Source organism: Manacus candei, unplaced genomic scaffold (genome assembly GCF_025592945.1).
Source record: "Manacus candei isolate 608988 ecotype Guabito, Panama unplaced genomic scaffold, ASM2559294v1 h1tg000027l, whole genome shotgun sequence".
NCBI classification, from domain to species: domain Eukaryota; kingdom Metazoa; phylum Chordata; class Aves; order Passeriformes; family Pipridae; genus Manacus; species Manacus candei.
Window position 1 is genome coordinate 3,818,912 of NW_026138075.1, and position 24,907 is coordinate 3,843,818.

General features: G+C 44.0%; 1 protein-coding gene across 1 annotated transcript in view; it reads right to left on the reverse strand.

The window, feature by feature from the left end:
* The window catches only part of PRDM6 (PR/SET domain 6), a 74,492-nt gene extending 53,475 nt beyond the window's left edge, over positions 1-21,017 (reverse strand). Inside the window, exons 1-3 of the mRNA XM_051789389.1 lie at positions 20,589-21,017; positions 19,452-19,985; positions 9,906-10,213 (exon numbers count right to left, since the gene is read on the reverse strand). Of these exons, the coding sequence (XP_051645349.1) occupies positions 9,906-10,213; positions 19,452-19,977 (834 nt within the window). The 5' untranslated portion in view covers positions 19,978-19,985; positions 20,589-21,017. The remainder of the gene's footprint in view (positions 1-9,905; positions 10,214-19,451; positions 19,986-20,588) is intronic.
* Positions 21,018-24,907: the final 3,890 nt, after the last annotated feature.

Sequence of the window (24,907 nt, forward strand, 5' to 3'; positions counted from 1 at the left end):
CAGACCCCAAGGTCAAATAGCTACTCAGCTGGAGTTACACTCTGAGCCCACCCAGGCTCAGATACATAGACTACTCTAACATGTGCCTCTGACATAGGGTGGGCTACAGACACCCCTGAGCTCAGGCCACAAGTTTTCTTCTGAAGAGTCCTCGCTGTTGGAAATTCACCAAATCCCTAGACTGGGGAAATGTCAGTACCATTCTGGAGAAACCAGCTAACAGGTTAATATTCTTAAAATATTACCTGTTATTCCAAGTAACTTGAATGTGATCTTGGTTTGATCAGAAAAGAGAATGAAATTCAGATGAGACAACACTGATGCAAAGATTTGATCATCAATATGGTACCCATTTTTTTCCTAAACATCTTCATGCTTAGTGTGTGGTCTGAGAAAATACTAATGTTCATCTTCATTTTGCTTATCTTTGTGATAAAATTTCATTAGAAATCAATCTTTCTAAACTCCTCACCTGACTTTTAAATGTATTGAAAGACACACAGCAAATTAAACTCTACAGAGTTTGTCCATGAAAAAAAAAGAGGTCCAGTGGGGTGAAAAGTTTTGGTCCCTACACAGAAACAAGACCTCAAATTTATCAAGGAACCAAAATGCCGGAGCCAGGACATGGTACTTAACAATACACAGGTTTGGGTCCATGGAAAAGAGGACACTGCTGAAAACACAGCTAAGGTCTTAGCGTACACTTTGATAACTGCCCCAAAGGGTTACAGCAGTCTTCAGTGAAATTTCCAGGTCTCTGTCACTATTTGTGCATTTCTGTTAGAACTGGTCACAAACTAATCTGTAACTTATACCTTTGGATGAAAAGCAAATATTTTTAAATATCAAACTTTTTTTTTCCCAAGAATTTATTAGTTTTGTTTAAGTACTGTGATGTTATTTTTGCATTAGTTAAAAAGAAACATATTTATGTTCACTAGATGTTAGTGTTTCATACTGAATTTTCCAAATACATGGGATCTAGAACACCTAACCAACCAGTACACCAGTCTTTCTGCTCTGAAATGGTGAATGGCCCTTTGTTGTGGGTGAGAATCAAATTTTTTTAATAGTTTTTGGTTTTTTTACCATCAAAAGTCAAATCTTCTCAGAATGTTTATTCTGAAAGACAAATAATTTTTTAGTCGTGGACAAATGTCACTTTGTTGTCACTGAAACCTTGCTGGTCACAATAAAATTGATTAACACAAACATAGTACGAAAGTACTTCTCATTTTTGTTTAAGTAATTGTCCATTTTATTCATCTTCTTTTACTGGAGCAATGGAAATGGAGACAGCATTCAAGACAACTTAAAAAGGAAATAGAAACAGAAACAGAAAAAGAAATAATAGAAATACAATATAGAAAATAAAACACTTTTTTTTTCCAAAATTATTTTGCTTCAGTGGTGAACCCTTTTCGTAAAATTATCATCTAAAAATACTGTCAGCCACTAATCCGTACTGCTATAAAAGTTCTTTTGACAGACTGCTTTCCACAGTGAATGCTGACATGGCTTCAGGTAAAAACATATAAAATATTTAAAAATATCAAAACACTGACCTTTATACAACTGAAAGATTAGCCTAGGTAAAAATAGTGAACCCTAGATTTGCTTACTTCCTATGCTTAACAGATGACACTTCACTTAATATCAGATTTCTAGTTTAGGATTGTGATAAATACTGACCATTACTCTATTCCCAAATTCAGATCTCCATTACAAGTGAACAACACGAATAACAGAGCCTTCATGGCCTCTATTTCAGTAGAAACTTGTAGTCATGATAAAAACATTTTTTCCTACTTTTTGGTTCCACATATGAAATATCTTTACAAATGCCCTCAGGTCACTAAATTTCCCTTCTTATACACCAGTAGGTCTCTGCACAGAAAGTATGGGGTTGAATTACTGATAAAATACAGAATTGTTTATGTACATCTTGCTAAATCCAGGCAACAAATATGCAATGTAGTACAAACAATAAATTTATGAGTTGCAAACTTTTTTCCATTGTACCAAAAAACCCACATTTTTTCTTTGATACTAATCTAACTAAACACAATGCACTACCACACAGTCACTGGCAACACAACCTTTCTTCAGGGTAAAATAATATCTTTAGTTCAAGTGAATGCATTTATACAAGGTTACCTTTACGTTAACTGTATTCTACTGTTGCTGTATGGACAGTGGCAGACAATATGCAAGTGGTTCTGCAGATCTGAAAGAATGGTTGGCCTATCTTTGGAAAAAATGATTTAAGAATTGTGATGACAGTGGTACTGTGTTATTCGGTCATACCTGAAGACCTCATTAAACCAAAGTTCCTAGTGACATCAATGGCTATCTTGTCTGAGCAAGGACTGATTAACAACTGCAGGATATTAGTCCTGGAAGCTTGTAATATGCATGAAGCCCAATACAAATTAGCTTTTTGTCAGCTATGACTGGATGTCGTGTACAGTTTGCAAAAGAATCTCCTGAAATCACTTGCATTTTAAGCTTTAGAATTTATAGGGGTTTACCATGCAAATTGCTTTTTTCCACGCAAGTAGAAAGCACTGTGGTTTTGTGGTTGGTGGCTAGCACTTTGTGGCTTTATTGCATTTGTTTTAATATAGGAAAACTTCTAGAGCATATTTGCATTGTGACATATTGTTTTGATTGTGTCTTGCAGAAATAATTGACCCAAACCAAGTTACTGGACACTATATCTATTGGTTAATTAGAACTTTAAGATGCAACAAATAAAACATATTATTGATTTTAAATCTTCAATCAAATAAATATTTACAGCTGCAATTTGCCAAAATTATTTACCTTTCAATAGCAGATCACAAAAAGTTTATGCACTACAGATTCCAGTGAATGCTTTGGCCATCAATGAAATTACAAACAGAATTAAAAATAAGTGTTTGGGCTATCATTACAGTCTATAAATGGTTGATGTGGTTCTCTTTTAAAGATGTGTGATCTTCTACATTAGTAGATTTTTCAATGCATAATTGACCTTGAGATGGAGAATAACCTTACAGTAGAGTGGCTTTTCTTTCAGGGAACAATGAGTATAGATATTAGAGGATGTGCTTTTTGTCAATGACCATTGCTGAAATCTGCCTGTACCACACTGGGACAATCAATTTTGTAAATGATTGCAATAATCAAGGAAATTGCCTAATTTATAAATCCTGGCATACAGCATTTTAATGGATTTCTACATTTTAATGCTGATGCTTTCAAAGCCAAATGAATTGTTGTCCAAGCTGTCACTACACAAAATGATAAAAACATTCAGTCTTGTGGGTAACTACATCTCATGGATATTCAGACCATCAGGTACATAATCACTCATTAGTGAAATCTGTGATAGTTTCCAGTTACATGCCAACAGCAAAAACAACAGAGTTTCCTTATGAAAAAGCCCTCTGGGAACTGAGGACTAAAAATAGTAGAGTATTACTGAAATAATACACTAAAAAATTTCCTAGCTTTCTTTGTCCATTTAAGACAGCACAGTGTTTTACCTTTTTTGTTCTTTTTTCCTTTTTTTCTTTTTTTTTTTTATTTTCCCCGTAGGTAAAAAAAAAAAAAAAAAAAAAAGAACTATCTTATTTCTGTAACCAAGAGGCAGGTCCAACAACTTTTTGACCATGGACACCATCAGTTTATATGGAAACAAAAAAGCAGGACATGATACCACAGCTGTGACTGTTAAGTATTTCTACCTAAAGCACCCTCCAAGTCATTTTCCACCCTCAAGGCGGTTCTGCAGACTTAGTTGTACATGGATTGCTATTCTCAGTTAAACCTTGAGCAATTGATTTCAGCCAATAGTGGGCTGCCAGTGCTTTACTTACTGCTCAATCTCACTAACCTGACATTTATGGTGTACTGATTGGCCTATGTCAGTGGTGGTGGTTGTAAATTCACTTTGAAAAGCTTTGTGTTAACAGCCTTCAACCAGGCTCTGCAACGAGTATGAGCAGGCAAGCTGACAATTGCTCGACCTCCTGCCCTTATTACAGTGAGTAAATCAGGCTTTGAGCCATTAGGCTGGAGCCCGAGGCCTACACAAAAAGGATTGACATGACTAAAGGTCAACCTCTGTCACACATGTGTAACAATTTGGATAATGGAATTCTGTAACTTATCTGGAAAAGGTGCCGAACGTGTGAAGGGAAAGTATACCCTGGGCTGAATTTTCCAGCTTTTACATTAAGCAATTGCTCAAAGGTCTGCACTTTAAAGTTCTTGCACATTTGATGCCGTGGAATCTGGGGGACAAAAGCCCACAGAGCAGTGACTGAGACAGTTCTGCAAAATATTGAGCATCACCACCACCTGGAAAAGTGTATAGTGTGGTTTCACCTTGTCAAATCTGTAAAAAATACATTATTGGCATCAGGTACATAACGCTGTTGGGACATGCATGTAGGACATTAAAGTACTGCTTTTATGCACCAATTTTGAATCAAAAGTCAGTAGAAATAATTAACTGTTAATGGTGTCATGAACTAATTTTAATTTGGGGCCTTACAAACTAGATTTCATCCAACAATGGAAATTGCTTTTATTAACTGATAAAAAAAAGGTCAAATATTTCTATAATATTGGTGATCGGATCACTTCTTAGCTATGCAGAAAGGTAGTGGTCAAACAAGGACAGAATTGAGCTTTTATATTTATTTGTGTTCTGCTTCAGTATTTTTGCATATTACATAATGAAATCTCCAAGGTGAGATTATGTGCCATGGAAAAACAGACAGTCCCTGCATGATCTGGCAACTTAAAAAATATTTTTTTTTCTGGGGATAGTGTGTGTCCAGACGCGTGCATGTTCCATGCAGTCCACAGAACTATTATTTTCAGTAAGACTGCTAAAATTCTGGGGCTGTATCCAACTCCAAACACCAAACTTTAGTCCAAACTTCACTTTGTGAAACAGGAAGAGAAATCTGCCCCCATGTTAAATTAGATTTGTTTCATGTGTGCTTAGACTTATTTATCTGCCAGGCATACATTAGATCTGTACAACTACTGTAGATATATGAAGATTTGTTGTAGATCATTCTGTAGATCAAATGAAGATACCACAAACATGGAGATACATGAAGATAATGTGTGAGAAGGTCTTAAAAAAATCACAAGGCTTCTAAAAGAAACATCAAAGTTTAGTTTAGCTTTTCTAAGAACAAATATTACTCAGTATAAAGTACTTTCCCATATACCTTCGTGATCAAACCAACTTTGCATTGACCCTAAGAAAGGAATCTGTAACTACAGAAGTTATCTGGAAAAATGTGATACTAAGTCCTCCAGAAGTACTAATGATAGCAAGCTGCTTTGTAATGGCTTAGCACAATTTTCTCCTAGGATACACGCATTAAGGAAGCTGTGGCACTTCATACTGAATTTACAGTTTAGCAAGCTACTGAACACAACATTATGGATATTTCCAGTAGGCAGTATGAGAACTTAAAATCCATGTAAAACTAAAATTTATTGTGCTTTTTCAATGGAAAATAAATGCAAGGGTGATAAACAATGCAAAATCCACAGAAATGACAAAACAAGAAAGTAACAGAATAGCACCAGCTGTTACTCTGCATAATTTAAGATATAATAGTAGTATAACTAAGGGGTTTTTTCAAGACAAAATTATTTGAATTTCATGAACATGACAACGTTGAAGCAAGGCTGACAAGCAGTCTAGAATACTAGATGATGGATTGCTGAGAAACATAATTTTCACTTTAACAGAATGACGGCAGGCGCATAATTCTATCCCCCAGTGCTTTGCTGTAACAGCGAATTTAGTCCAAAACTACAGGTTTGAGAATCTGAATACAAATCTTTCACCACAGCCGGAGTGAGTGCTTCATTTGAAAGGTAAGGATTCTCTGTGCATATTAATTTGTTTAGAAATGTATAGTATTGCTGCATGGGCTCTGGCCAACATGCATCCCAGCAAATTTCCTATTCTTGGTCCAGATGAAGTTAAAGACAATGTTTTCTTTTACTTCAGCTGAGACACAAAAAGACCAATAAGTACCCAAATGGTACTTTATTAAGATGACATGCACCGTTTCTAGTAGGATCAGTTAGTTTGGGAGGAGAGGGGAGGGAAGAAATTATTAAGGGAAAAATCAGTTACACTGGTTTACCACTTTGTATTCACTAATGAACTCCCTTATGTATGTATATTTTGCTCATCCCTGTAAGAAAAGTGGCATATGAAAAAGCATTTCTCCCAGAAATTAAGCTTGAATTAAGTCAAGCTAAAACAAAGTGAAATAATATATTTGACATTCTTGGACTATTCTAAGAAAAAAATAACTATTTGACCTCTGACCAAATAAATAAATAAGTAAACAAGACAGCAAACTCTTTACCGGGCGCATGAAGAAAAAGAAACTGTAAGACTGTATCCTTTGATATGCCTGTCAATAAAAGTTTTTTTGTCTAAACTGCATTTGCAGGGCAAAAGACCATTTACAAATTGGCTGTTTCCAGAATTCACAGTTTAAAGTTTGGAGCCTGAAAAACTGCAACTACCAACATGTAGTTCCTTTTAAACTTCTTTATTTTCTTCTAATAGAATTTAAGTGGATATCTTATATTTTCCTTAAGTCTGCTCTTATTAAATTTTGATGTTAAACAGAAAGGGGAAACCATGTGCAACTAGATTAATTTATCTCCAGGGAGTAAGGACACATTAATAATTGAGATAATGTTTTCATATATGTTGGAATCAAGTGTGCCTTTTCACTCCTTTATTAGAAAACACATTAGGGAAAAATTATCTCATTCTCATCAGTAAGACCTAATTGCTGAGAAAGTCTTTGTTTGCTTTGCAATAACAAAAGAATTATTCTCACTACTTCAGAAAAAAAAAAATGGGGGGGATCAGAAATATTATCAAGCACTGCTGGAAAAAATGCCTGTATTACCAAAGAGAGTGTTTACTTAATACACCCAGTCCTGTTTTTGTTTTAAACAAATCAGGGTTTATTGTATTTTTATAAAACACAAGCAAACTCTGGATTGACTAGAAGTGGGCCAAAGGGGAAAAAAAAGCACTACAACTGAAAGTGACTAATATTTTTGGCTTTCTGAAAGGCTTATCTTCCTGTAAGTTATAAAAAAATATCCTAGATGATTGTGAGAGAACTCTATAATTTCTCATGAACACCCATAGGTGTCAAGACCTGTTGCGAGGTAATGGAATGGTATGTAATTTACTCTGAATTGTTGTACATTATGCTGTATGGATTACATACAAAGCTAACATCGAATGCATGGTGGGAACACTTGTGCAGACAGACTGAAGCATATTTCCATAAGACTGAGCTATACATTAAATGCGGTGCCTCTGATGTTTCCCACAACAAAGAGTTTTAAAAAAAAGCCACCAAAACAGTAACTACTCTTGAAAGTCTTTGGAATAGCACTTCTATTTGGCTGGTGTACACTGAAAACAAAGAACTGTAAACTAAAATAAGTATCTATCAACTTGACTTTAAAGTGCTGAGAGAAAAATGTTAAAAAGTTATTGCAATACTAAGAAAGAGAAGTTCTCTCTATAAGGTCCATCAAGAACTAATGCTGAATAACTAATCTGTAGACAGACTTGTATTTGCAGATATCTTGAAAATATTAGTGGTAGAGAATTGACTAAAACCACAAAATTATAAATGGACAGTGATGAGTCATTCCTTTTTCATTTTCAGTGATTTAATCCACACTCCCATACCATTTAGACTAAAAGAATACAGTCTATTCACATACATACTTTCATTTGCTTTTATTTATTTTCATAGGTCAGGTTTTGTAAAATCACACACACTTTCTGATTACTTTCTTTCACTAAATTTTTCTTTATTAAACATTTGTTCTGTGATATATAAAACACACCAAATTGAAAGTCAAAACAAATGAGAAACAGCCAAAACTTTTAGCTAAAGCTTTGAGTATGTGCTTTTTTGCTAACAGCTTTTGTCATTAATTCAAGACAGAAATAATTCAAGACCATGAGCCGCCCAACAATACATTAATAATAAATTAAATTTAATTATTATTTTTAAGATAATTCACTTAAAAGACACACACTCTTTTTGCTGGCCAACAGGAAATCTGTGTTGTGCGTTAAGAACAGAAAAGGAATCCCACAAAAAAAACTCAGCTGAGACCTGCTGACGGCCTGAATCTGACACCCACAATAGTACTATTTCTTATTTTTGCTTAACTTCTTTTTGTTCTTTGCTTTTAGTTTTTCTTTCATTGTTTTAAAACAGTTTTTAAGTTACCCTGAAATCTGACTAAAAATTCTTGCCTTTAAAAAAAAGATATTGTCAAGATTTGCAATTTATCTTGCATAAAACTGACTCATAATAAAAAAAAAGATAATGTAAATATTTATGGACAATGTAAAATTCTCTGAGTCCATTTATTTTATTTAAATTTCAATATTTTATGTAGTCTGTGGATCTGGCAAGCTCATTTTACTATTATGTGTTCTGTTAATTAGAATAGTCTAAATGACAATACCCCTCTCAACAATTAAAATAAAGCTTCCAAAATTGAGTGTCCCATAAAAAATATTTGATTAATAACGTATCCCAAAATTCTCTCATTATAATCACTGGGCTTTGGTAGGAACGGATTTAAGACCCAATCATCGATATATACTATCCAAGAGAAATTCCATCTCCACTGGAGGCAACAACAAAACTTCCAATGATTGCAAGTCATCCAGCTTTCTTGAGCACCTTTTGAGTGTGTTCTGAGGCTAATCTTTTACTCTTTAACGTGAAAATCTCCTTGTCACAATGGTCTTTTGGGTAAACACTTTGAGACAAAGACCTCGACAGGAAAAGCACGGGGACTCCTACTCCACACCGCCAAATATCTTTCAAAAATCCATTCACTTTTACTCTATACTCCCTGAAGACAGCAAAAACACCCTTTGCATCTTCATGGACTCCTTATATTCTGAAGATTCGGATTCAGTCTTGATGAGCAAATAGCACCTGCAGATTTATGGATATGTTCCTATGAGTCACTGTAGCAGTCAGTCTCAAGGAGAGCAGAAGCTGCAGCTACAGACGACTAAGCAGAACTAAAAAATTACACTTTTCAGCATAAATGAAAAAATGAATGGAAGATACTAGGAAGAAAGTAAGCTGTTTCTGACACACCAGGACCATGTATTTTCCCTAACAGTTATCACTGTTACCCTCTTTAAGATAGTGACAAATATTAAAGAAAAAAATAAAAATTGGAGGGGATGTGAAAGTGGCTTTCACATGAAAGCACTGGAAGCATCATTAGGGGAATGCACAGTCAGTACAGCACCAGAGTTAAACTACACTGTGAACAAGCACTAATACTCTCATTGTGCAAAAAGCAAGGCTGTAGAATAGGCCCCTGCCTTTGTTTCAGCAGCTTTCTCAGACTGCCTGTGGGTCACAGCCATGGTGCAGTATGCCATCTCAATCCACAAGTGCTACTCTAAGATGATACAGCTGGTGCTGTGATCTGAGAGCTCCATCAGCTCTTGTTATTCAGGTCAGAATGTAGAAAGCACTGGGTTTTGTAAGCTTCAAACTTCTCTGGCCATGTCTCTCTACTCCTCATCACAGCATCTGCAGGAATCTGCTCTTCCGTAAACCACTGTGATATCTGTGGTATCCACTGGTTTTCTGGCTACCTTTAGTACAGCAAGGCTTTTGCTTGCATTGTTTACATTTTCAAATCTGCTTGCTCAGCTCACTTAAATTGTGGGTTTGTTTGCTTTTTTTCATGGCTAGTGGACAGTGCTACTACTACACACAATTGCACTCCAGGTCTACTTCAAAATGATTAAATTTGACAAGGAAGGAAAGATGATAACTTACTTCCCAGAGATGCTGAGTGTTCCTGATGGCACCTGCTTGAACCTTCTCTGGCAAGAGCAGGATTCCCTGGAAGGGCCCAATCCAGGTGCCCTGCTGAATCCTCTGTGCCGCACAAATGCCATAGGCCAGGCCAGGCACAGTGCTGGTGCACAGACACACTTCTCGGGGCAGGTCCCGGAGCCACTCTGGGATCTCAGGTGGAGGGGCTGCTGCGGCTGCACTGCTGGTGCCCACCAGCCGGCGCAGGGAGTGGAGGGGCCCGTGCATAGGGCACTCACCGTTGCGGTTGTCAGCACACATGTCACATCCTGAGGGGCAAAGAGGGAAAAACACCATCAGTGTGGTGCTGCTGGCCACCACCATCACCGGTGCCATGGGCGAGAACATGCAGATCCCTGTACTTTTCCTGTCATTTCACGGCAGCCCAGCACTCACACATCGTGCCCCTTTGTGCATTGTTTTGGATGGTTTTCCTAATTTCACCAAAGCTCTAAATAAGAAATTCCAAAGGCTGAGCAGAAACCCTGCAGACAGTTTGCAAGTCTGGCGTGTTCACAGATCTACCAAGACTCATTTATTTTAACATAGTTTTTTAAGATTCATTTTTTGACTAATATAAATAGCCCATTTAAACCACCCCAGTCTGTTTCAGCAAGACATTTTTAAGCACAGAGTGCCTTACTAGTCCCTCTCATTTGCCTCACCACAGCTCAGCCCAAGGGTTTAATTGGAACAGGATTTGATTTAATCCTTATTTTAAATGAACATTCGCTCTGCTTTTTACATTAACATGTGTGTACATGCCTGCTTGTTTAGAAAATAAAATAAATAAACCAGAACCTCATGAATGACAAATTGAATCATGCATGGACGTTAACTTTCTTAAACCCAAATCTAATCTTAAAACTGAAATTATGTAGCAAATATTACTGATTTCTAGCACACACATGAATATTTTTTTATTGAATAGAAATGCATGTTCTTTGCCTGTTACATTTAGTTGAGGCTGTGGGGAGGGGGGGGAAATAAACAACAACAGCAAAAAAAACACCAAAAAGAGCGTATCTGGGTTTGTGAACAACTCCCATGACAAAGGATAAGTTTGTAAAAATGTTTATTTTCCTAACTGTTTTAATAAAGGACAATGTGATTCTGTTTTGGGAAGATCCTACAATCATTTTTCTTTCCTGAGAAAAGAAGACTTTGGTTAAATGTTTCCGCTGCACACTATTGCACATGCCATGGATGTACATCTTCCAGGAAAATGTTTCATGTTCAAGAAATCTGGGAATACGTTGAGTTAACACAACAATAAATCAATTGAAATAAGTTACCATCTTCTGCACATTTCACTTGTGTAGCACAATAAAGGTTTACATATAAATTTATTCCAGAAACACAAAGAAAAACCAATAACTATGTCATAGTACTCATATAGCAAGTCCTACATCTTTAGAACTTACACCCCTTCTTATAAAAACAGAACACAGTATTCACTACAGAAGCTGGAGTTTCTTCATCTATGTCACAGATTTAGACTTACTAGATTGCCTGTAACCACAGTTTCAATTCTCAGGGGGCCTGACTCAGATGTTCTTGTTTCTGAGGTGGATGTACTGTGTATTAAGTAGACCTCTTTCCTACAGATCCTCCAAAGGAAAACCTTCCTCTCAATTCAGTCAAACCTAGTAAAGGATAATAAAAGATGCATTTTCAAAGTATGGGTTCTATGTGCATTCTCCAATTTCAGACATGCTACCTAAGCACTCTTTCCTGTCATCCTCTTTTAAATTCTATCATACAAAAATGGTGCATTCAGCAACATGAAAATATTTGTCACTTACATGTGGAAGCTAATTTCCCTCAAAATCGTTACACCTTCTAGTCTTGCAGGAAACGCATGTGTCTCTACCCGGTGCTTGTCTGTCCAAGTTCTCCACCAGCATCATCGATTACAGATCTTAGCAGAAAGCCAGCCAGCAAGGCCTGAGTTGTGCATTACTCTGACGGGTGCCCCTGCAGAAGAAGGTCTCCTTATGAAACTCTCCCCAAGCCATCTCTCCCTAACAGGTTAGGGCAGGAGGCAGGAAGAAGAGGAGCTGGCCAGCACGGCAGAATAAAGCCCCCTAGTGGGGACCGCCCTTATGTTGGCAAAAACACCACTTCTTAAAGACATACTCCCTGCCGCAAAACGACTCTTCTGTTGGGTTAAGCCGCAACTGCAGAAGGGTTTTGCTCACTCAGACACGTCAATTAGAGGTGGTTGGAGGATGAGATTTGCAGGACCCCAGGGAAAACATTTCTGGCTGGTCCTGAGAGAAGATTATTATGCAGCAGATATTCCAACAGCCCGTTCGAGGCATGATGAATAAAAGGCAGCAAGTACATGCCGGGATTTTTTTTTTTTTGGTTGTTATTATTTCCACAGCTAGTTTGGAAAGTGAGGTATCACCACAGCATCTTTTCTTCCCTTTTCTCTTCAAAACCAGTCATCAAAAAACCCTGTGTTTTTGGCATATCCAAAGATGCTAGGGGCAGCACTGGAGTTTGGTATTGGAGGTCACATAGGAAAGGATCTTAAATAGGAAAAGAGAAGAAAGAAAAACAAAAACCAAACCCGAAATCCCAAATAGTTTGGCATGTGATACACTTTAAGCAGATTATGGCTGAACACTATAATCTACAGTTGGATTTGATGACTTTACAGATCTTTTCCAACCTAAATGGTTCTACGATTCTATGAATCTGGCATCTAACTGTGCAAGTTAGGAAGAAAACATCTGATAGGAAAACTGAGGACTTAAAGAGATGGTGTCTAACCATGACGTCAATTAGCACCCAGGACAGGCCCCTGATTTTGACCTGTTTGCACTCTTTGACCATCTTCTAGATGTGTAACTCTCCTCATAGGTACTTGATTATTAATGGCTTTCTTAGAGACACCGTGTCTCCGGAGAAATTCACATTAAACATTCTAAGGCATCTTCATGATGCCTTTCGGATAACTTCAGTGACAATTTCCTGCATCCTGCCATAACATATATATAACTTTTAATGCACACACATGTACCTGCCCAGAACAAGGATTTCTTCACTTCGTCCTGACAATATGTGGGCATGAGTGTGGGTTAAACATTTTATTTCTACATTTCCAAGAAAAGGAAACTAAAAAATTGTCAAGGAGTATAAACAAACCCTGTGTCACTGTCATTTATTACAGAAAGTCACACATGGTGATATTTATTTTCCACTGTCCAAAAACACTGGTAATGTCTTAATGCTTGGCAGCCACAGTATCTGATCCCCTGCTGTGTTCCTTTCCCTTTGTCCTGCCAAAACTGAAAATTTGGAAAATGGAACATCTTTTGAAACTGCTTTGGCTAATGGCTTGTTGATGAGGGTGGGATAATCTGTCTTTAATACCAAGCAGTACTGAATTTCTTCTTAGTTCTGTGTTTTATACGTTTATCTTTAGTAGTTATGCAATTATACAAGTAATTTTTTTTAAAATTCTCATAAATGTTATAAGGAGCGGACCCCCATTTTACCACGCCTTGAGTAAAAAGGCTACTGTGCATTTTTTCCTCTTCTGTCACTAACTTTTGCATAATATGTAGAAGCATCCATTTAAAGACCATCACTGCAGGCAGTGGATTCTTTTGACTCAGAGGACGAGGGAAGGATGTCCTTAATATCAGATAGGAGGAAAAAGCAAGAACTCCAAGACTTGCACACTGCCCTGCCCCACAGGTAGAATCAACAGCATCATCTTCATGTTCATGTATCCTGCAGAGAACAATGGAATGCAATGCACCAACTCAATACTACATGGAAAAGAAGGGAGGAGGGGAATTGAGAGGGGGATAGTTGTGGTCCACTGACATTACAGGAGTCTCCAAACTGGATGGCAACCCATGCAGGTGTGGGAAGTTCACATAAAACAGGCACACTTGTACAAGTGTGAACCTTCCAGAGAACTTCCACACAGGGCAACAAGGAGAGACGTACTGTGCCCTTCCTCCTCGAAGAGCCTTTGGCCTTGAAGAGCAGCTGTGGGAGTACAGGCCTTCTCCAAGAACAGCTGAAATTAACATTTCCACTCTCTGTAATAGCATCAGTCAAGCCCTAAATCCAGCCAAGAAGCGAGAAATGTGAGAAAATTCAGGGATTTGCTGAAAATGGAAAAAGAAAGTAGGACTGCAGCCAGAGCAGAGCGTCTTCTGATAAAATCTGGAAATGTAGAAGGTAAGGTCAGTGGGAGCACTCCACTGCAGGGCCAGATATAGCCCAACATTTTGGAAGGAGATCAGTCCCTCACTTTATACCTTCATACTCTGTAGAGAGCAGGATTAAGGAAAGAAGGAAGCAAGGAAAAAAATTAAAGGATTTCCTAGTGGAGTTGTTTGATATGGCTCTTTTGGGAGAATTGCAATATGTTACTGTTTATGTGCCTCCATAAAAATGAACACGGTGTAATGCCAGCACTATAACTCCATGTGAGTACACTTAAAAGTACTAAAACCAAGCAAAAGCACATATCATTGACCCAAACCAAAATTCTAAACACTCTTCTCTTAGATTGGTTTAATCCAACCTAAAAATCACTACTACTACATGCTTTAAAGGAAATCTGAAAGGAGAAAGCTTTTGTCAGTGAAAGGTAGGGTTGTAACCAGCAAACCAGCTGTAACAATAAATGAAAGAAATACATTTTTGTCTCAGCAATAATATGCTTCAAAGGTGCAGTTATACTGGATACCTGCAGTTTGCCGGTATTAAAGAAGGGTGGCCTCTGACCTTCTGCTTCATAATTCACCGCAAGCATTCAGGTATCCAGTGTAAGTGGCCATCATTTCACATAGTATTACTCACTTGCAAGTATAAATCACCACAGCTGGCCCTGCATCCCTGTCTGGGCCCGTGTACCCAGCTAAGTGGGAGAGTGGGCTGGATGAGACAGTACCCTTTGCTTTCCTGAGGGTTGGAGTTTTCCAGGAAATCACGGCCTCCCTTGTACCTCAGTTGCCTCATCAACGAGCTGGTATCAACCTCCTTTTACAAAATTAGTAGCAGTTTCTCGCAGACAGCCTGACTCGAGGCAGACTTTCGGGAGAACAAAACACAGATGCATTTTCTCCTCCGGTGCCCTGTATTTATATGCTTATTTATTCTAAATACTCGTTTCAGGAAGAGGGACCAAGCTCAGCCTGCTGCCCCAGGAGTCGGATGGCGTCCCGAGGGTGCCGAGTCACCGCCGATGGGTGGAGACCCACGGCCGGCACGGGGTCCCCGGGCGCCCGACCCCCTCCCTTCCCGGGCTTTTCCCCCTCGCTGTCCCTCGTTCCTCTCGCCATTTCCCCGGGTCGGGCTCCGAGCGTCGCCGCCGCGGGGGAGACAAAGCGGAGCCCTCGCTCCGCTTCCGCATCGGCGCAAGATCCGCCGCGGGGTCCGAGACCCCGCTCGGGGGTCAGACACACCCCGCGCCAGCTCCTCGGGGGAAGATGATGTACGAGGGCTGCCTGGGCGCCCCGGGGTGGGTCAGGGCGGCCGTCCTCCTTGTGGAGCGGCTTTCGGGTTATTTTTAAGAGGCGGGTGGGGGGCGTGTTGAGGGAGGTGGGCTTTATTTTTCCTGCCTTCTGCTACAGGTATGAATGAATTGAATTTCTGTGTCAGGTATGAGAAGGGTAGGAGAATATTGTGTGTAGATAAACCTTGCCACCCTCTGCCCCTGAGAGACCCCCATATACAATGTAGAGATGATGAATAGGCTCTGGGAGAGGAGATCGAAGTTCAGTCCGCACCGGCTCCACTCTCTCCTACAAAACTATAGGGCAATTAATTGTGGCTTGTCCCCTCATCCTTCATCTCCTGGTGGCACATATCGATGGAGATTACTGCTGATGGACCATTTTATCACCCTAAATAAACAGTCACCACCTTCTCTAACCTCAATCTAATGTATGGCTATCTGCTATATTTAAGGGTTCTGGGTAACTAATGATGTAAAATAGCTAAATCATACAGGTTACCAGCAGCCTAGAGGAAAAAAAAAATCCAAATATTTTCCACACCGATCCACTTCACAGCATGTTATATATACAGTGTCTCCCTGTAAATTGAATGGGAAGAGGCGTGCAAAGTGCTTGGTCGCGTGACACTTCAGTTTTACACAGCGTATTTATTATAGTGGCAGGTTGGTTCTTTCTGGTGAAGGTAGAGGAGTCTCAGACTTCTCATTGAAAAAGCCTCTCTCCAGCAGCTAGGGGCAAGCCTCCACGGGAGCAAGCCGGCCCCGCAGCCCCCAGACTCACCCTAGGAGCTCTCCTCCTAGCCTTCGGAGCGCCCCTCCCCCAGGGCCCAGAAATACCCTCATCCTTCCAGATTCAAGGCTGGGAAGCAAACCGTCCCCAGCCGCCTGCTACATTATCAGGGCTTTAACATAATCCTCTTTACTTCCCTGGGAGTAAAGACTGCAGGGCCCTAATTAGGGGTTTGTCTCTTAATTGCCTTTATTATTATTATTATTATTATTTTCCCCCAGTTAACCCCCTTTCAATTTAAAACAATTACACACAGATGCTTAACCTGCAGCTCCGTGACGGTCCTCAGCCCTCTCCCTCGCCCAAGACCGTACCATATGCATTGACATTTGACGATCAAGGCGTGTGTCTATGGGGAAGCCGCCGCCCATTCATCTTTCCGCGGCGGTCGCCCGGGGCCGGGCCGAGCCGGGCGCTGTGGAGCGGGGCCAGGCGGGGTGGCGGGGGCCGGGAGGGCCGCCGCCACCGCTCCGGCTTCCTCGACGGGCCCGGCCGCCTCCCGCTGCCCCGCCGGGCCGGGCCGGCCGCACGGAGAGCGCCTGGCGGCACACAGGGAGCTCGCCGACGCTTCTCCCGAGAGGGTGGGTCCTCCCGGGAGACAGGGGAGATGCGGGGTGCCCCGGAGAAGAAGGAGATGCTCGTGAGGGGGAAGGGGAATGCTTGGGAAAGTAGGGGAAACGAGGCGCTCGCTCGGATGGCGAGGGAGATACATCTAAGATTAGAAGCCGGGAAGAAGCCTGGGAGCTGCCGACACCCGCAGCGCGCGGGCTGGGCCCGGCGGAGCCGGCGGCCGGCGACCCCGCTCTGGGCAGGGTGTCGGTCCCGGCGGGCAGGGGTTTATACCAAGTTGGGCAGAGCCAGCCCGTCTCGGGGTCTCGGTGGGGCTGTCCGAAGATGAAAGTGCAGCAAACAAGTACAAAAACTAAAGTCGACGGTTCCTCACGTCACTCACAGCCCGCCACCTCCTTTCCCTCGAACAGGCACCTCTGGTGCAGAAAGGAGACTGAGGGTGGGAGTCAAGGCGGCTGGAAATCCTGCCTGCCCATGGACTCGGGAAGCCACGCAGGGGAAGCCAGGCCTGTGCCCTGCAGCTTGTTCCCCTGATAGTCCGAGTGCGTGGAGTGCCGCGGCACGGTACTGGATGCAGTTCCCGCACTCCTTCTTCATTTGCAGTTTACTTTTTCTTTTTCTTTTTTTTTTCTTTTTTTTTTTTTTTTTTGTTGTTGTTATTGGGTTTTTTTACGGCATGAGTTGCCCAAAGCAAATGCACCTGGCCCCAGAAGGTTGAAACATTCGCGTTAAAAGTTTCCCTCAGAGGTAACTAACGACCGCTGGAGCGACAGTCGCCCTGTAAACAAGTTCAATGATAAGAATTTTTAGACCTAGCTGCAGGGAAAAAAAAAAGAAAAAAAAAAAAAAGAAAAAGAGCTCTACACGGCGCTGGCTGCACCCTGCCCGTGCTTCCGACGGCGAGGGCTGCCCCGTCCCAGACGAACGCGACACACACACATCGCCGAACGCGACAAATCAAGCCGTTTGCTTTCCCAAATTCCCCTTTAGTATCGCGGTTGGGAAAAAATATTCAGGCTTCGACTGCGACTCTGTGGGGTGCTATTATTCCACTCAGTCCTTAAAAATGTTCCCCCCAATCCTTTTTTTAATCTTCCTTTCTATTTTTAAAACCTTTATCTTTTAGATTTACGGAGCTACTCCGAGAAGTAAAACATGTATTATCTGAACGGTTCGGTTGGCGATTAGAAGTGCATTTCGGATTACATTTGCTGTATGTAATTTATGAGATCACATTTTCTGCACCCGAGAATAGAAATATATATGAACATGTTTCACTAGAGGGTAAAACTAAGCATGAGGAAGTCGCTTAAAACAAAGCCAACATTCAATACAGAAAGATTTGCAATGTTAAGAAAGTGGGAAAAATCTCCACCAAACTCCGACTCAACTTTTCTCTTGAAAGTATGCCCAACTCCCTAGACAATTTAATTAACACACAACACAGTTTCATGGAAACTTTCAAAACAAGCTCTGCATCTGAAATGTAATTAAACGAATCCGCGTTTTGCTTGGGCGTGTGTTTATGGATCGCTGGCTTGGGGTATCGTTTGTCTGTTCAACAGCCTTCCTTAAATAGACATTTAGGGAGTGGGGGTTGAGAAGGACAACAAAAAAAAATAAAGAGTTTTAAGAAAACTTAGTATAAAGGAGACTGTTTGAAGCAATGCAAAAAAAAAAGTACACGCACCGAAGCCACGGTGCACTGTCATAACAAGGGAAGATCCGTGTGCTCTGGATGTTAGTAATAGAACTGTTGAGCTATTAGGAGTTCATATAGCTCTTTTCAACCCGTGAATTTCCTTGGTTGCATAGGATTGACAGATATAGGAACAAAGGAGAGACAGAACCAGATTCTAAAATTACAGACCTCTCATCGATACAGGCGTTTAATAACAGTGGCAACCCCTTCCCCTCCCCCTTTCCCCCCAAAAAAACACCAAACAAAAAACGACTGTATAATTGGCAACAGCAGCAGTATTAAACGCTTTCTATCCACTAAGTCCTAAATGAATTCTGACACTCATGTAGACTTTTTCTAGAAATCAGTTTTTCTTATTAAATGACCATGTCATGCATTTCTATACAGGTGAAAACTAAAACCAGCGACGTGTTAACGAGGTCTGAAAGGAAAACGATACTCTTAGATAAGAGGGAGGAAAACTTTGTCCTAGACCATGGGATGAAAACTGCAACTTTTCCCTGCCCAGATCGGAGGAGTAATTGATTTCTGGGTATGCAGCGAAGCCTGGGATTTCCAGGTAGGAACAGAGTGAGATATGCAAGGTAAGAAATGACCGCCTTTCTGGTAAGTTGGTCTGAAGCATTTCTGAATCCATTTTCCTAAGCAGGCCTCCGAAAGAAATCTACCCCCACCACAGCCTTCCCGGTGAAGCGTGCCTTCCAGGGAAGGATCTGGGTCTCAGGCAAGAAAAACTGCTACCGAGGGGCTGCCGCCCGTCTCCTGAAACCACTTTGAACAACTCAAAGACAGCTCAAGGGACAGAAGGGCAGGGCGAAGCATGCTCCTCGCAGAGGGAGAGCGGTGCAGGCACCAACCGCGGTCCCCCAGCCTGGAGCGTCCCCAGGACGGCCCAGTGAGGGGAGAGGCGGAGGATGAAGGGTCGAGAACTGCGAGAAGGGGCACGATACGTACGGTTGTTGGGGTCACTGGTGTGCTGATTCAAGGGGATGATCTCCATGCGCTGCTGACCGTACAGGTAGTAGTCCAGCTCCTCGGCCGTGCAGCGGTACCGAGCGACCGCACGGTCGCCGCATTTGCTGCCGCCGCTGCCGGCCCCGCACAAGTCCTTGCCCTGCAGGGGAGTGGGCGCTCCTGCGGCTGGGAGATCCGAGCTCTGTAGCGGGCCGAAGACTGGGAGCTGGGTCACAGGCAGAGAGGTCAGGCCGGCCAGGGAAGCGGCCGCCGCGGCGACGCACGAGGAGGTGGAGGAGGAAGACGGAGTGGACGAGGAAGAGGAGGAGGAGACGGAGGAGAGGGAGGTCGGGCGCTGGCGGAGGCTATCAGCCGGGGGCTCGGCTCTCTCGGGCGGCTGAAGCTGGGCGAGGACCCCGCTGCTTTTGAGCTGGCTGCTCTGAGGGAAGAGCTGCTGCCAGTGCTGTAGATAGGCGGGATCCACCTTCAGGAACGCGGATCCGCCGGGGTCGCCGGGCTTCAGCATCGCTCTGCCTGTAAAGCGGAAAGGAAGGGGATAGAAGACGTGAGACCCCCGCCCCGCCCCGGCAGGGCTGCCCCGACCCCGCGTCCCCCCCGGACACGCCGGGCCACGCGTGGGCTCTGCCGCAGCTGTGCGGGACCGGTGGCGGGACCGTAAGCGCGCCACTTCCCCTGCCCGTGCCAGGCTCCTTAGGAGAAAATCTCGTCCCGAAGAGCCTCAGGGAGGACACGCGAGAACCGTGGTGGTTGGGGGGACAAGACTGTCCCCCGGAGCGCGGGCAGGACGCGGGCAGTCCCGGGCATCCCGTCACGCCAACCCGTGGCCGGAAAGCCCCCGGTCGCCCCGCAAGGAGCTCAGCTCACCCCCTCCCAGGCGCACGTACTGTCCTCCCCTTTCATTCCCTTCCCTCTCCTCGCGGGAGCAAACGACTCTCCGCTGACAACAGGGAGGAGGAGAAGGAGGAGAAAAGTTGAGCTACACGCATACGCGCGCGGGTCTCTTCTCTCCGGCTGTTCCTGCTTTCCACGCTGGCGTTTGGAAGCGGAGGACGAATCCCGGCAGAGTCCTGTCCCGAGCGAAGGTGCCCCGCTGTGCCCGGCCCGACTCTGCCTTACCTGAGCGGGATGAGCGCTGCTGCGCGGGTGGACGTTTCGGTAGCTCCGGGAGCCTGAGCAGGAGGAGGACGGAGAGCAGAGACTTCTCTAGTCTTTGTCCACGAGGGAGCGGGGTGATCCTCTTCCAGGTGCCGGGTACCGGCGGGCCGGCTAGCTGCGAGCCGCCGGGCTCCCTCTGCCGTGGCTGCGCATCGCAGTCGCGGCCGGGCGCTCGGCTCGGCTCTGGCAGGCTCCGGTCGAGACACGTGGGTTTTACGACAGCGCAAAATACAAGTGTGTGTGGCGTGTACGAGAGGGAGGGGAGGGATCGGGAAGTTACCAGCGAGCCTGGATACAGAGCCCTTTTTTTGGCGACTTCCCCCACTTTGTTCCTTGCTCAACTTTTAAAGGTGTCCCTTTCTTCCCTTCCCTCCTCCTTCCCTCCCTCCCCCTCCCCCTTCTACCTTTCCCTCCCTCTCTCCTTCTCTCCAACCTCCCTCCCACCCTTCGTCTCTCCCTCCCTCTCTCTCTCTCTCTCTCTCTCTCTCTCTCTCTCTCTCTCTCTCTCATACTCTCTCATACTCTCTCTCTCTCTCCCTCCCTCCCTCCCTCCCCTTAGCTCCAGGACCGCAGCGCCCCGAGAAGAGCTGGGCTTTTATCATGATGGGAGGGGAGCAATGGCTCGGCGCCGTCCAGAGCGGGATCCCTGCCTCTGCACTGTCCCCAGCGCCGGGCTACGGGAGCTTCCGGCCCCGGCGGCCGAAGCGCCTCGCAGGCGGCCAGCCTCCCGTTAGCTGCGGTCTTGCCTCGCTTGCCTTCTGCCCCTCGGGGGCTAGGGTGGATTTTAAAGACCTACTCACCCTGACCTGATACTGTCCCAACCACTTTACTTAACGCGCCTGCTGGGATGACCTGCCTCCCTTTCCCCTCTTCTACCTGTGACCAGTGCCAGGAGGTCCCAACACAGCTGAGGGAACCCACCGCCTCAGAGTTCCTCCCTCCTCAGACCTCGCACCCTCCAGCACCATTAGTACGCCTCTCTCCTGCTCTTTGTACTCGGTTACAGCACAGAGAAAGAAGTATGCCAGAGCGAAATGCAACCTGTGGCAAGAAACTTCTCATCTCTAGCGACTTTTTCTCTCCACTTTGCTTAGAAATTTACTGAGAAGTTTTCCGCTCTACTACTCAGTTGTTGAGCTCACGCATCAGTGAGTATTTAACAAGTTTGGAGGTTTTTTCAGTTTCTTCCTACACCGTATGAAAAACCAGACGAGAACTATAATCTATTAGGTATATCACGTGTACTTAGTATGCCTTGTATTTAGGACAAAATCTTTACACAAAGTGTTTATCTCACCAAAACATCTCTCTAGTCAGAAAAGCCTCCACAGACAGGTGTCACGCTGACATGAAACGCTGAGCTCCCTCTAAACATAATGTCTGCGCGTGTAAACTGTTTTCGCCATCCCCCCCACCCTGCTTCTAGTTTATTTCTTTCCCACCCTTCATTCTCGCAGAGCCTGGGAAAGCTGCTGCTGTTTAGACTTTGTCTGTCTGTCTAAGGCAGGACATTTTAACACAAATTTGAACAGGGCTGGGGCAAAAAATGTTTTGACTGGCGTCATTTTGACAAGGTCATCCGTCATCTGCTGTATAGATTGATAACACCTAAGTTAAAGGCAAACACGAATAGGAACACCCCCCAACCAACATTTTTATGGGTTATGAAGTTGCCTATGAAAACCTTTTTCATGTCTTTGATCAATTCTATCGTGCATCATGTAATAATTTTCATCTCTCTCTATTAACACACTTTCTGAAGTTTTGCAGTGCTACTGCTCATCTGAGGGACAGAGGTGCGGGTTGGGAATCTGTTCGCGCAGTGACTGGAGTGTGTGCAGCGCGGTGCTGGGTACAGTGACAGTGGGTGCTCTTAGTTTCCTGTTTTCACTGCACTAATACAGTGTCTCGTCCATAGCCAGCTCAAATTTTATTCCGCCCCATCCGACTCTTTCAATTTTATTTTTTTTTAAACGTGCACATCTGCATTATGGTAATATTCCTTACTGGACGCCTTTTAAAAATACTGAATTGCTTTTAGTGGCAGCAATCTCTAAAAATTCGTTTCGTGCTAGAAAAACGTGATGAAGTGGGGAAAAGCTCCTAACTAATGGGCTTAAGTACATTGTCAATATCTGCACTTGCTTCGAGTTGTTAGCAGAAGTATTCCATGCGGATTCATATTAGGAGGACTTTAATCTTGCTGTGGGCTTTTTTTTTCTTTTTTTTTTTTTTTTTTTTTTTTTTACAGACAGAAAAGTAGCGCCTTGAGCGATCAAGGTGGTAGAATAAAATTCATAGACTCCCTTGACACCTTGGGACCCTGCCGAACCGGAGGAGAGGAAAAAAGAAGTACAGGGCTCGCTGTCTTCGCCGGTGCTCAGGGCCGTGCGGGCAGCGGGCGGCAGAGAGGGATCCCGGTCCGCGCCCCCGGCTCTGCCGCGAGTCCGATCGGTCACTCGCTCAGGAGGGGTGGGCGGACCCCATAAGCCAAGCCTTGTCCTTTGGCCTTTTTCCTTAACGACGAGCACCCCCGCTGCGCCAGGTCCACTCGACCCAGGGTGGGAAAGCAGGAGCGCGGCCGGGGGGAAGGTCGGTGGGCAGCAGGTCAGCACCGGTGCCGAGCGGCGGGCGGGCAGAGCGGGGCTCCCCGCACGGGGCCAGCGGGAGGGGAGTGGCGTGCCTCACCGGGGCAGAGGACGGCTTCTCTCCCAGCCTCTCCGACACACCGCCGCTCCCGGCTCCTTCACCCCCTCGGGAAGAGGAGAACAGGCAGATCCACCAGCAGGGCTCCCAGCCCTGAACCTGCGTCTCCCCGGGGTGTCTTTAGCAAACCCTGACCTCTGGTCTCGCTTCCCAAGGCAGAGCGGCTTGTGCGCGTCCCTTCTGTCTCCGCCGAGTTTGTCTACGGTCTATTTGTTACCGTTTCTCCTTTGGGATTTTTTTTATTATTCTTTTTAAAAATTATTTTATTTCTTCCTCCAGGATGTAGAGATGTGGAGAAAAAAGAAAGGAGGTTTCAACTACTGCCTCCTTCTTCCCCTTCTCTCAGGCTTTTTCATTATTTAGAGGACGAGTGCTGAAACAAATCACATTGACCATTTAGAAAGCGATCAAACCTTTATAAAAATCCATCGCCTACGAATCGATTGGTGAATATTTGCTAGGAATTTGTTCAAAAGAAATAAATAAGGAGGGTAAGTGTATTAAATGCAAAAGGGGAACACGGTGGTGTTTTTCTTCATTGATTAATGACCTCTAAAATAAAACAAGCGAGAAGAGGAGCCAAGATCGATAAATTAACTACCCAAATTCATCATTTTCCCTGCGATTGTTTCTTTTTCCCTTTTAGGGTGTTTGGTTGGGTTTTGGGGTTTGGGGTTTTTTTTGATTTTTTTTTTTGTTGCATGGCTTTTGTTTTGTAAATAACACTTAAGAAAAACGCCCGTCTCTTTGGAAACTTGAAGGTTTTATTTTACGCTGGGGGTAGAAAAGGGAGCTAAACCCCCTTTAGAAAGGGATTGAATCGGGGACACCCTATCTGATTTCGTTTGACACACAATTAAAAAGTTTGTCTTTCATATTAATTAATTCTCCTGATCTGGGGAAGACAAATGGTCGGTTACCTCTGACAGGAGTCCGATAAAGGATTCAGCAGCTTTCCTTCTTGCCCTAGGCGTCTCCTCATTCCAGTTTTAAGGTCACGAGCGGCCGAGTTAATAATTCATTAATATAGACATTTATTCAGATGGGATTCAAGGGGTTTCGCGCTCTCCTACATCTCACCGTTCGGATTTCAGCTCGCCTCGAAGAGAAGAAGAAGGGGAGGAGAAGGGGATGGAGGAAGGCTCTACACAATGGTCCTACACGGACCTATTTCTACACACGTGGTTAAAACGTGGTGCCCCCACCGAGAGCCCTCCCGGGGCAGCCGCGCCGGGCGCTGCTCCCCCGGCCCAAGCAGCGGCCAAGGGCCGGGCGGCCTGGTGGCACCGCCGCCTCCCGAGCGCTTCCCGAACTGAAGCCACGCACTTCCCTCCGCTTTCTCCTTCCCCGGAATTAGAAAGCGGCCGAAGCGCGGCAAGAGTCAGTGAAACTGCCCGAAAAAGGCGCTGGCAGCGCTCCCGGGGCCGGGCACGGGGTGCGGGGCAGACAGGGCTGCGCGGGGCCGGGCAGGGGGCCGGTGCCGGGGGTGGCTGCCGGGGTCGGTGTCGGGGGTCGTGCCGAGGGTCGCAGCCGGTCCCCGCCGCCCGCGGGCAGTGCAGAGCTGAGAGGGGCCC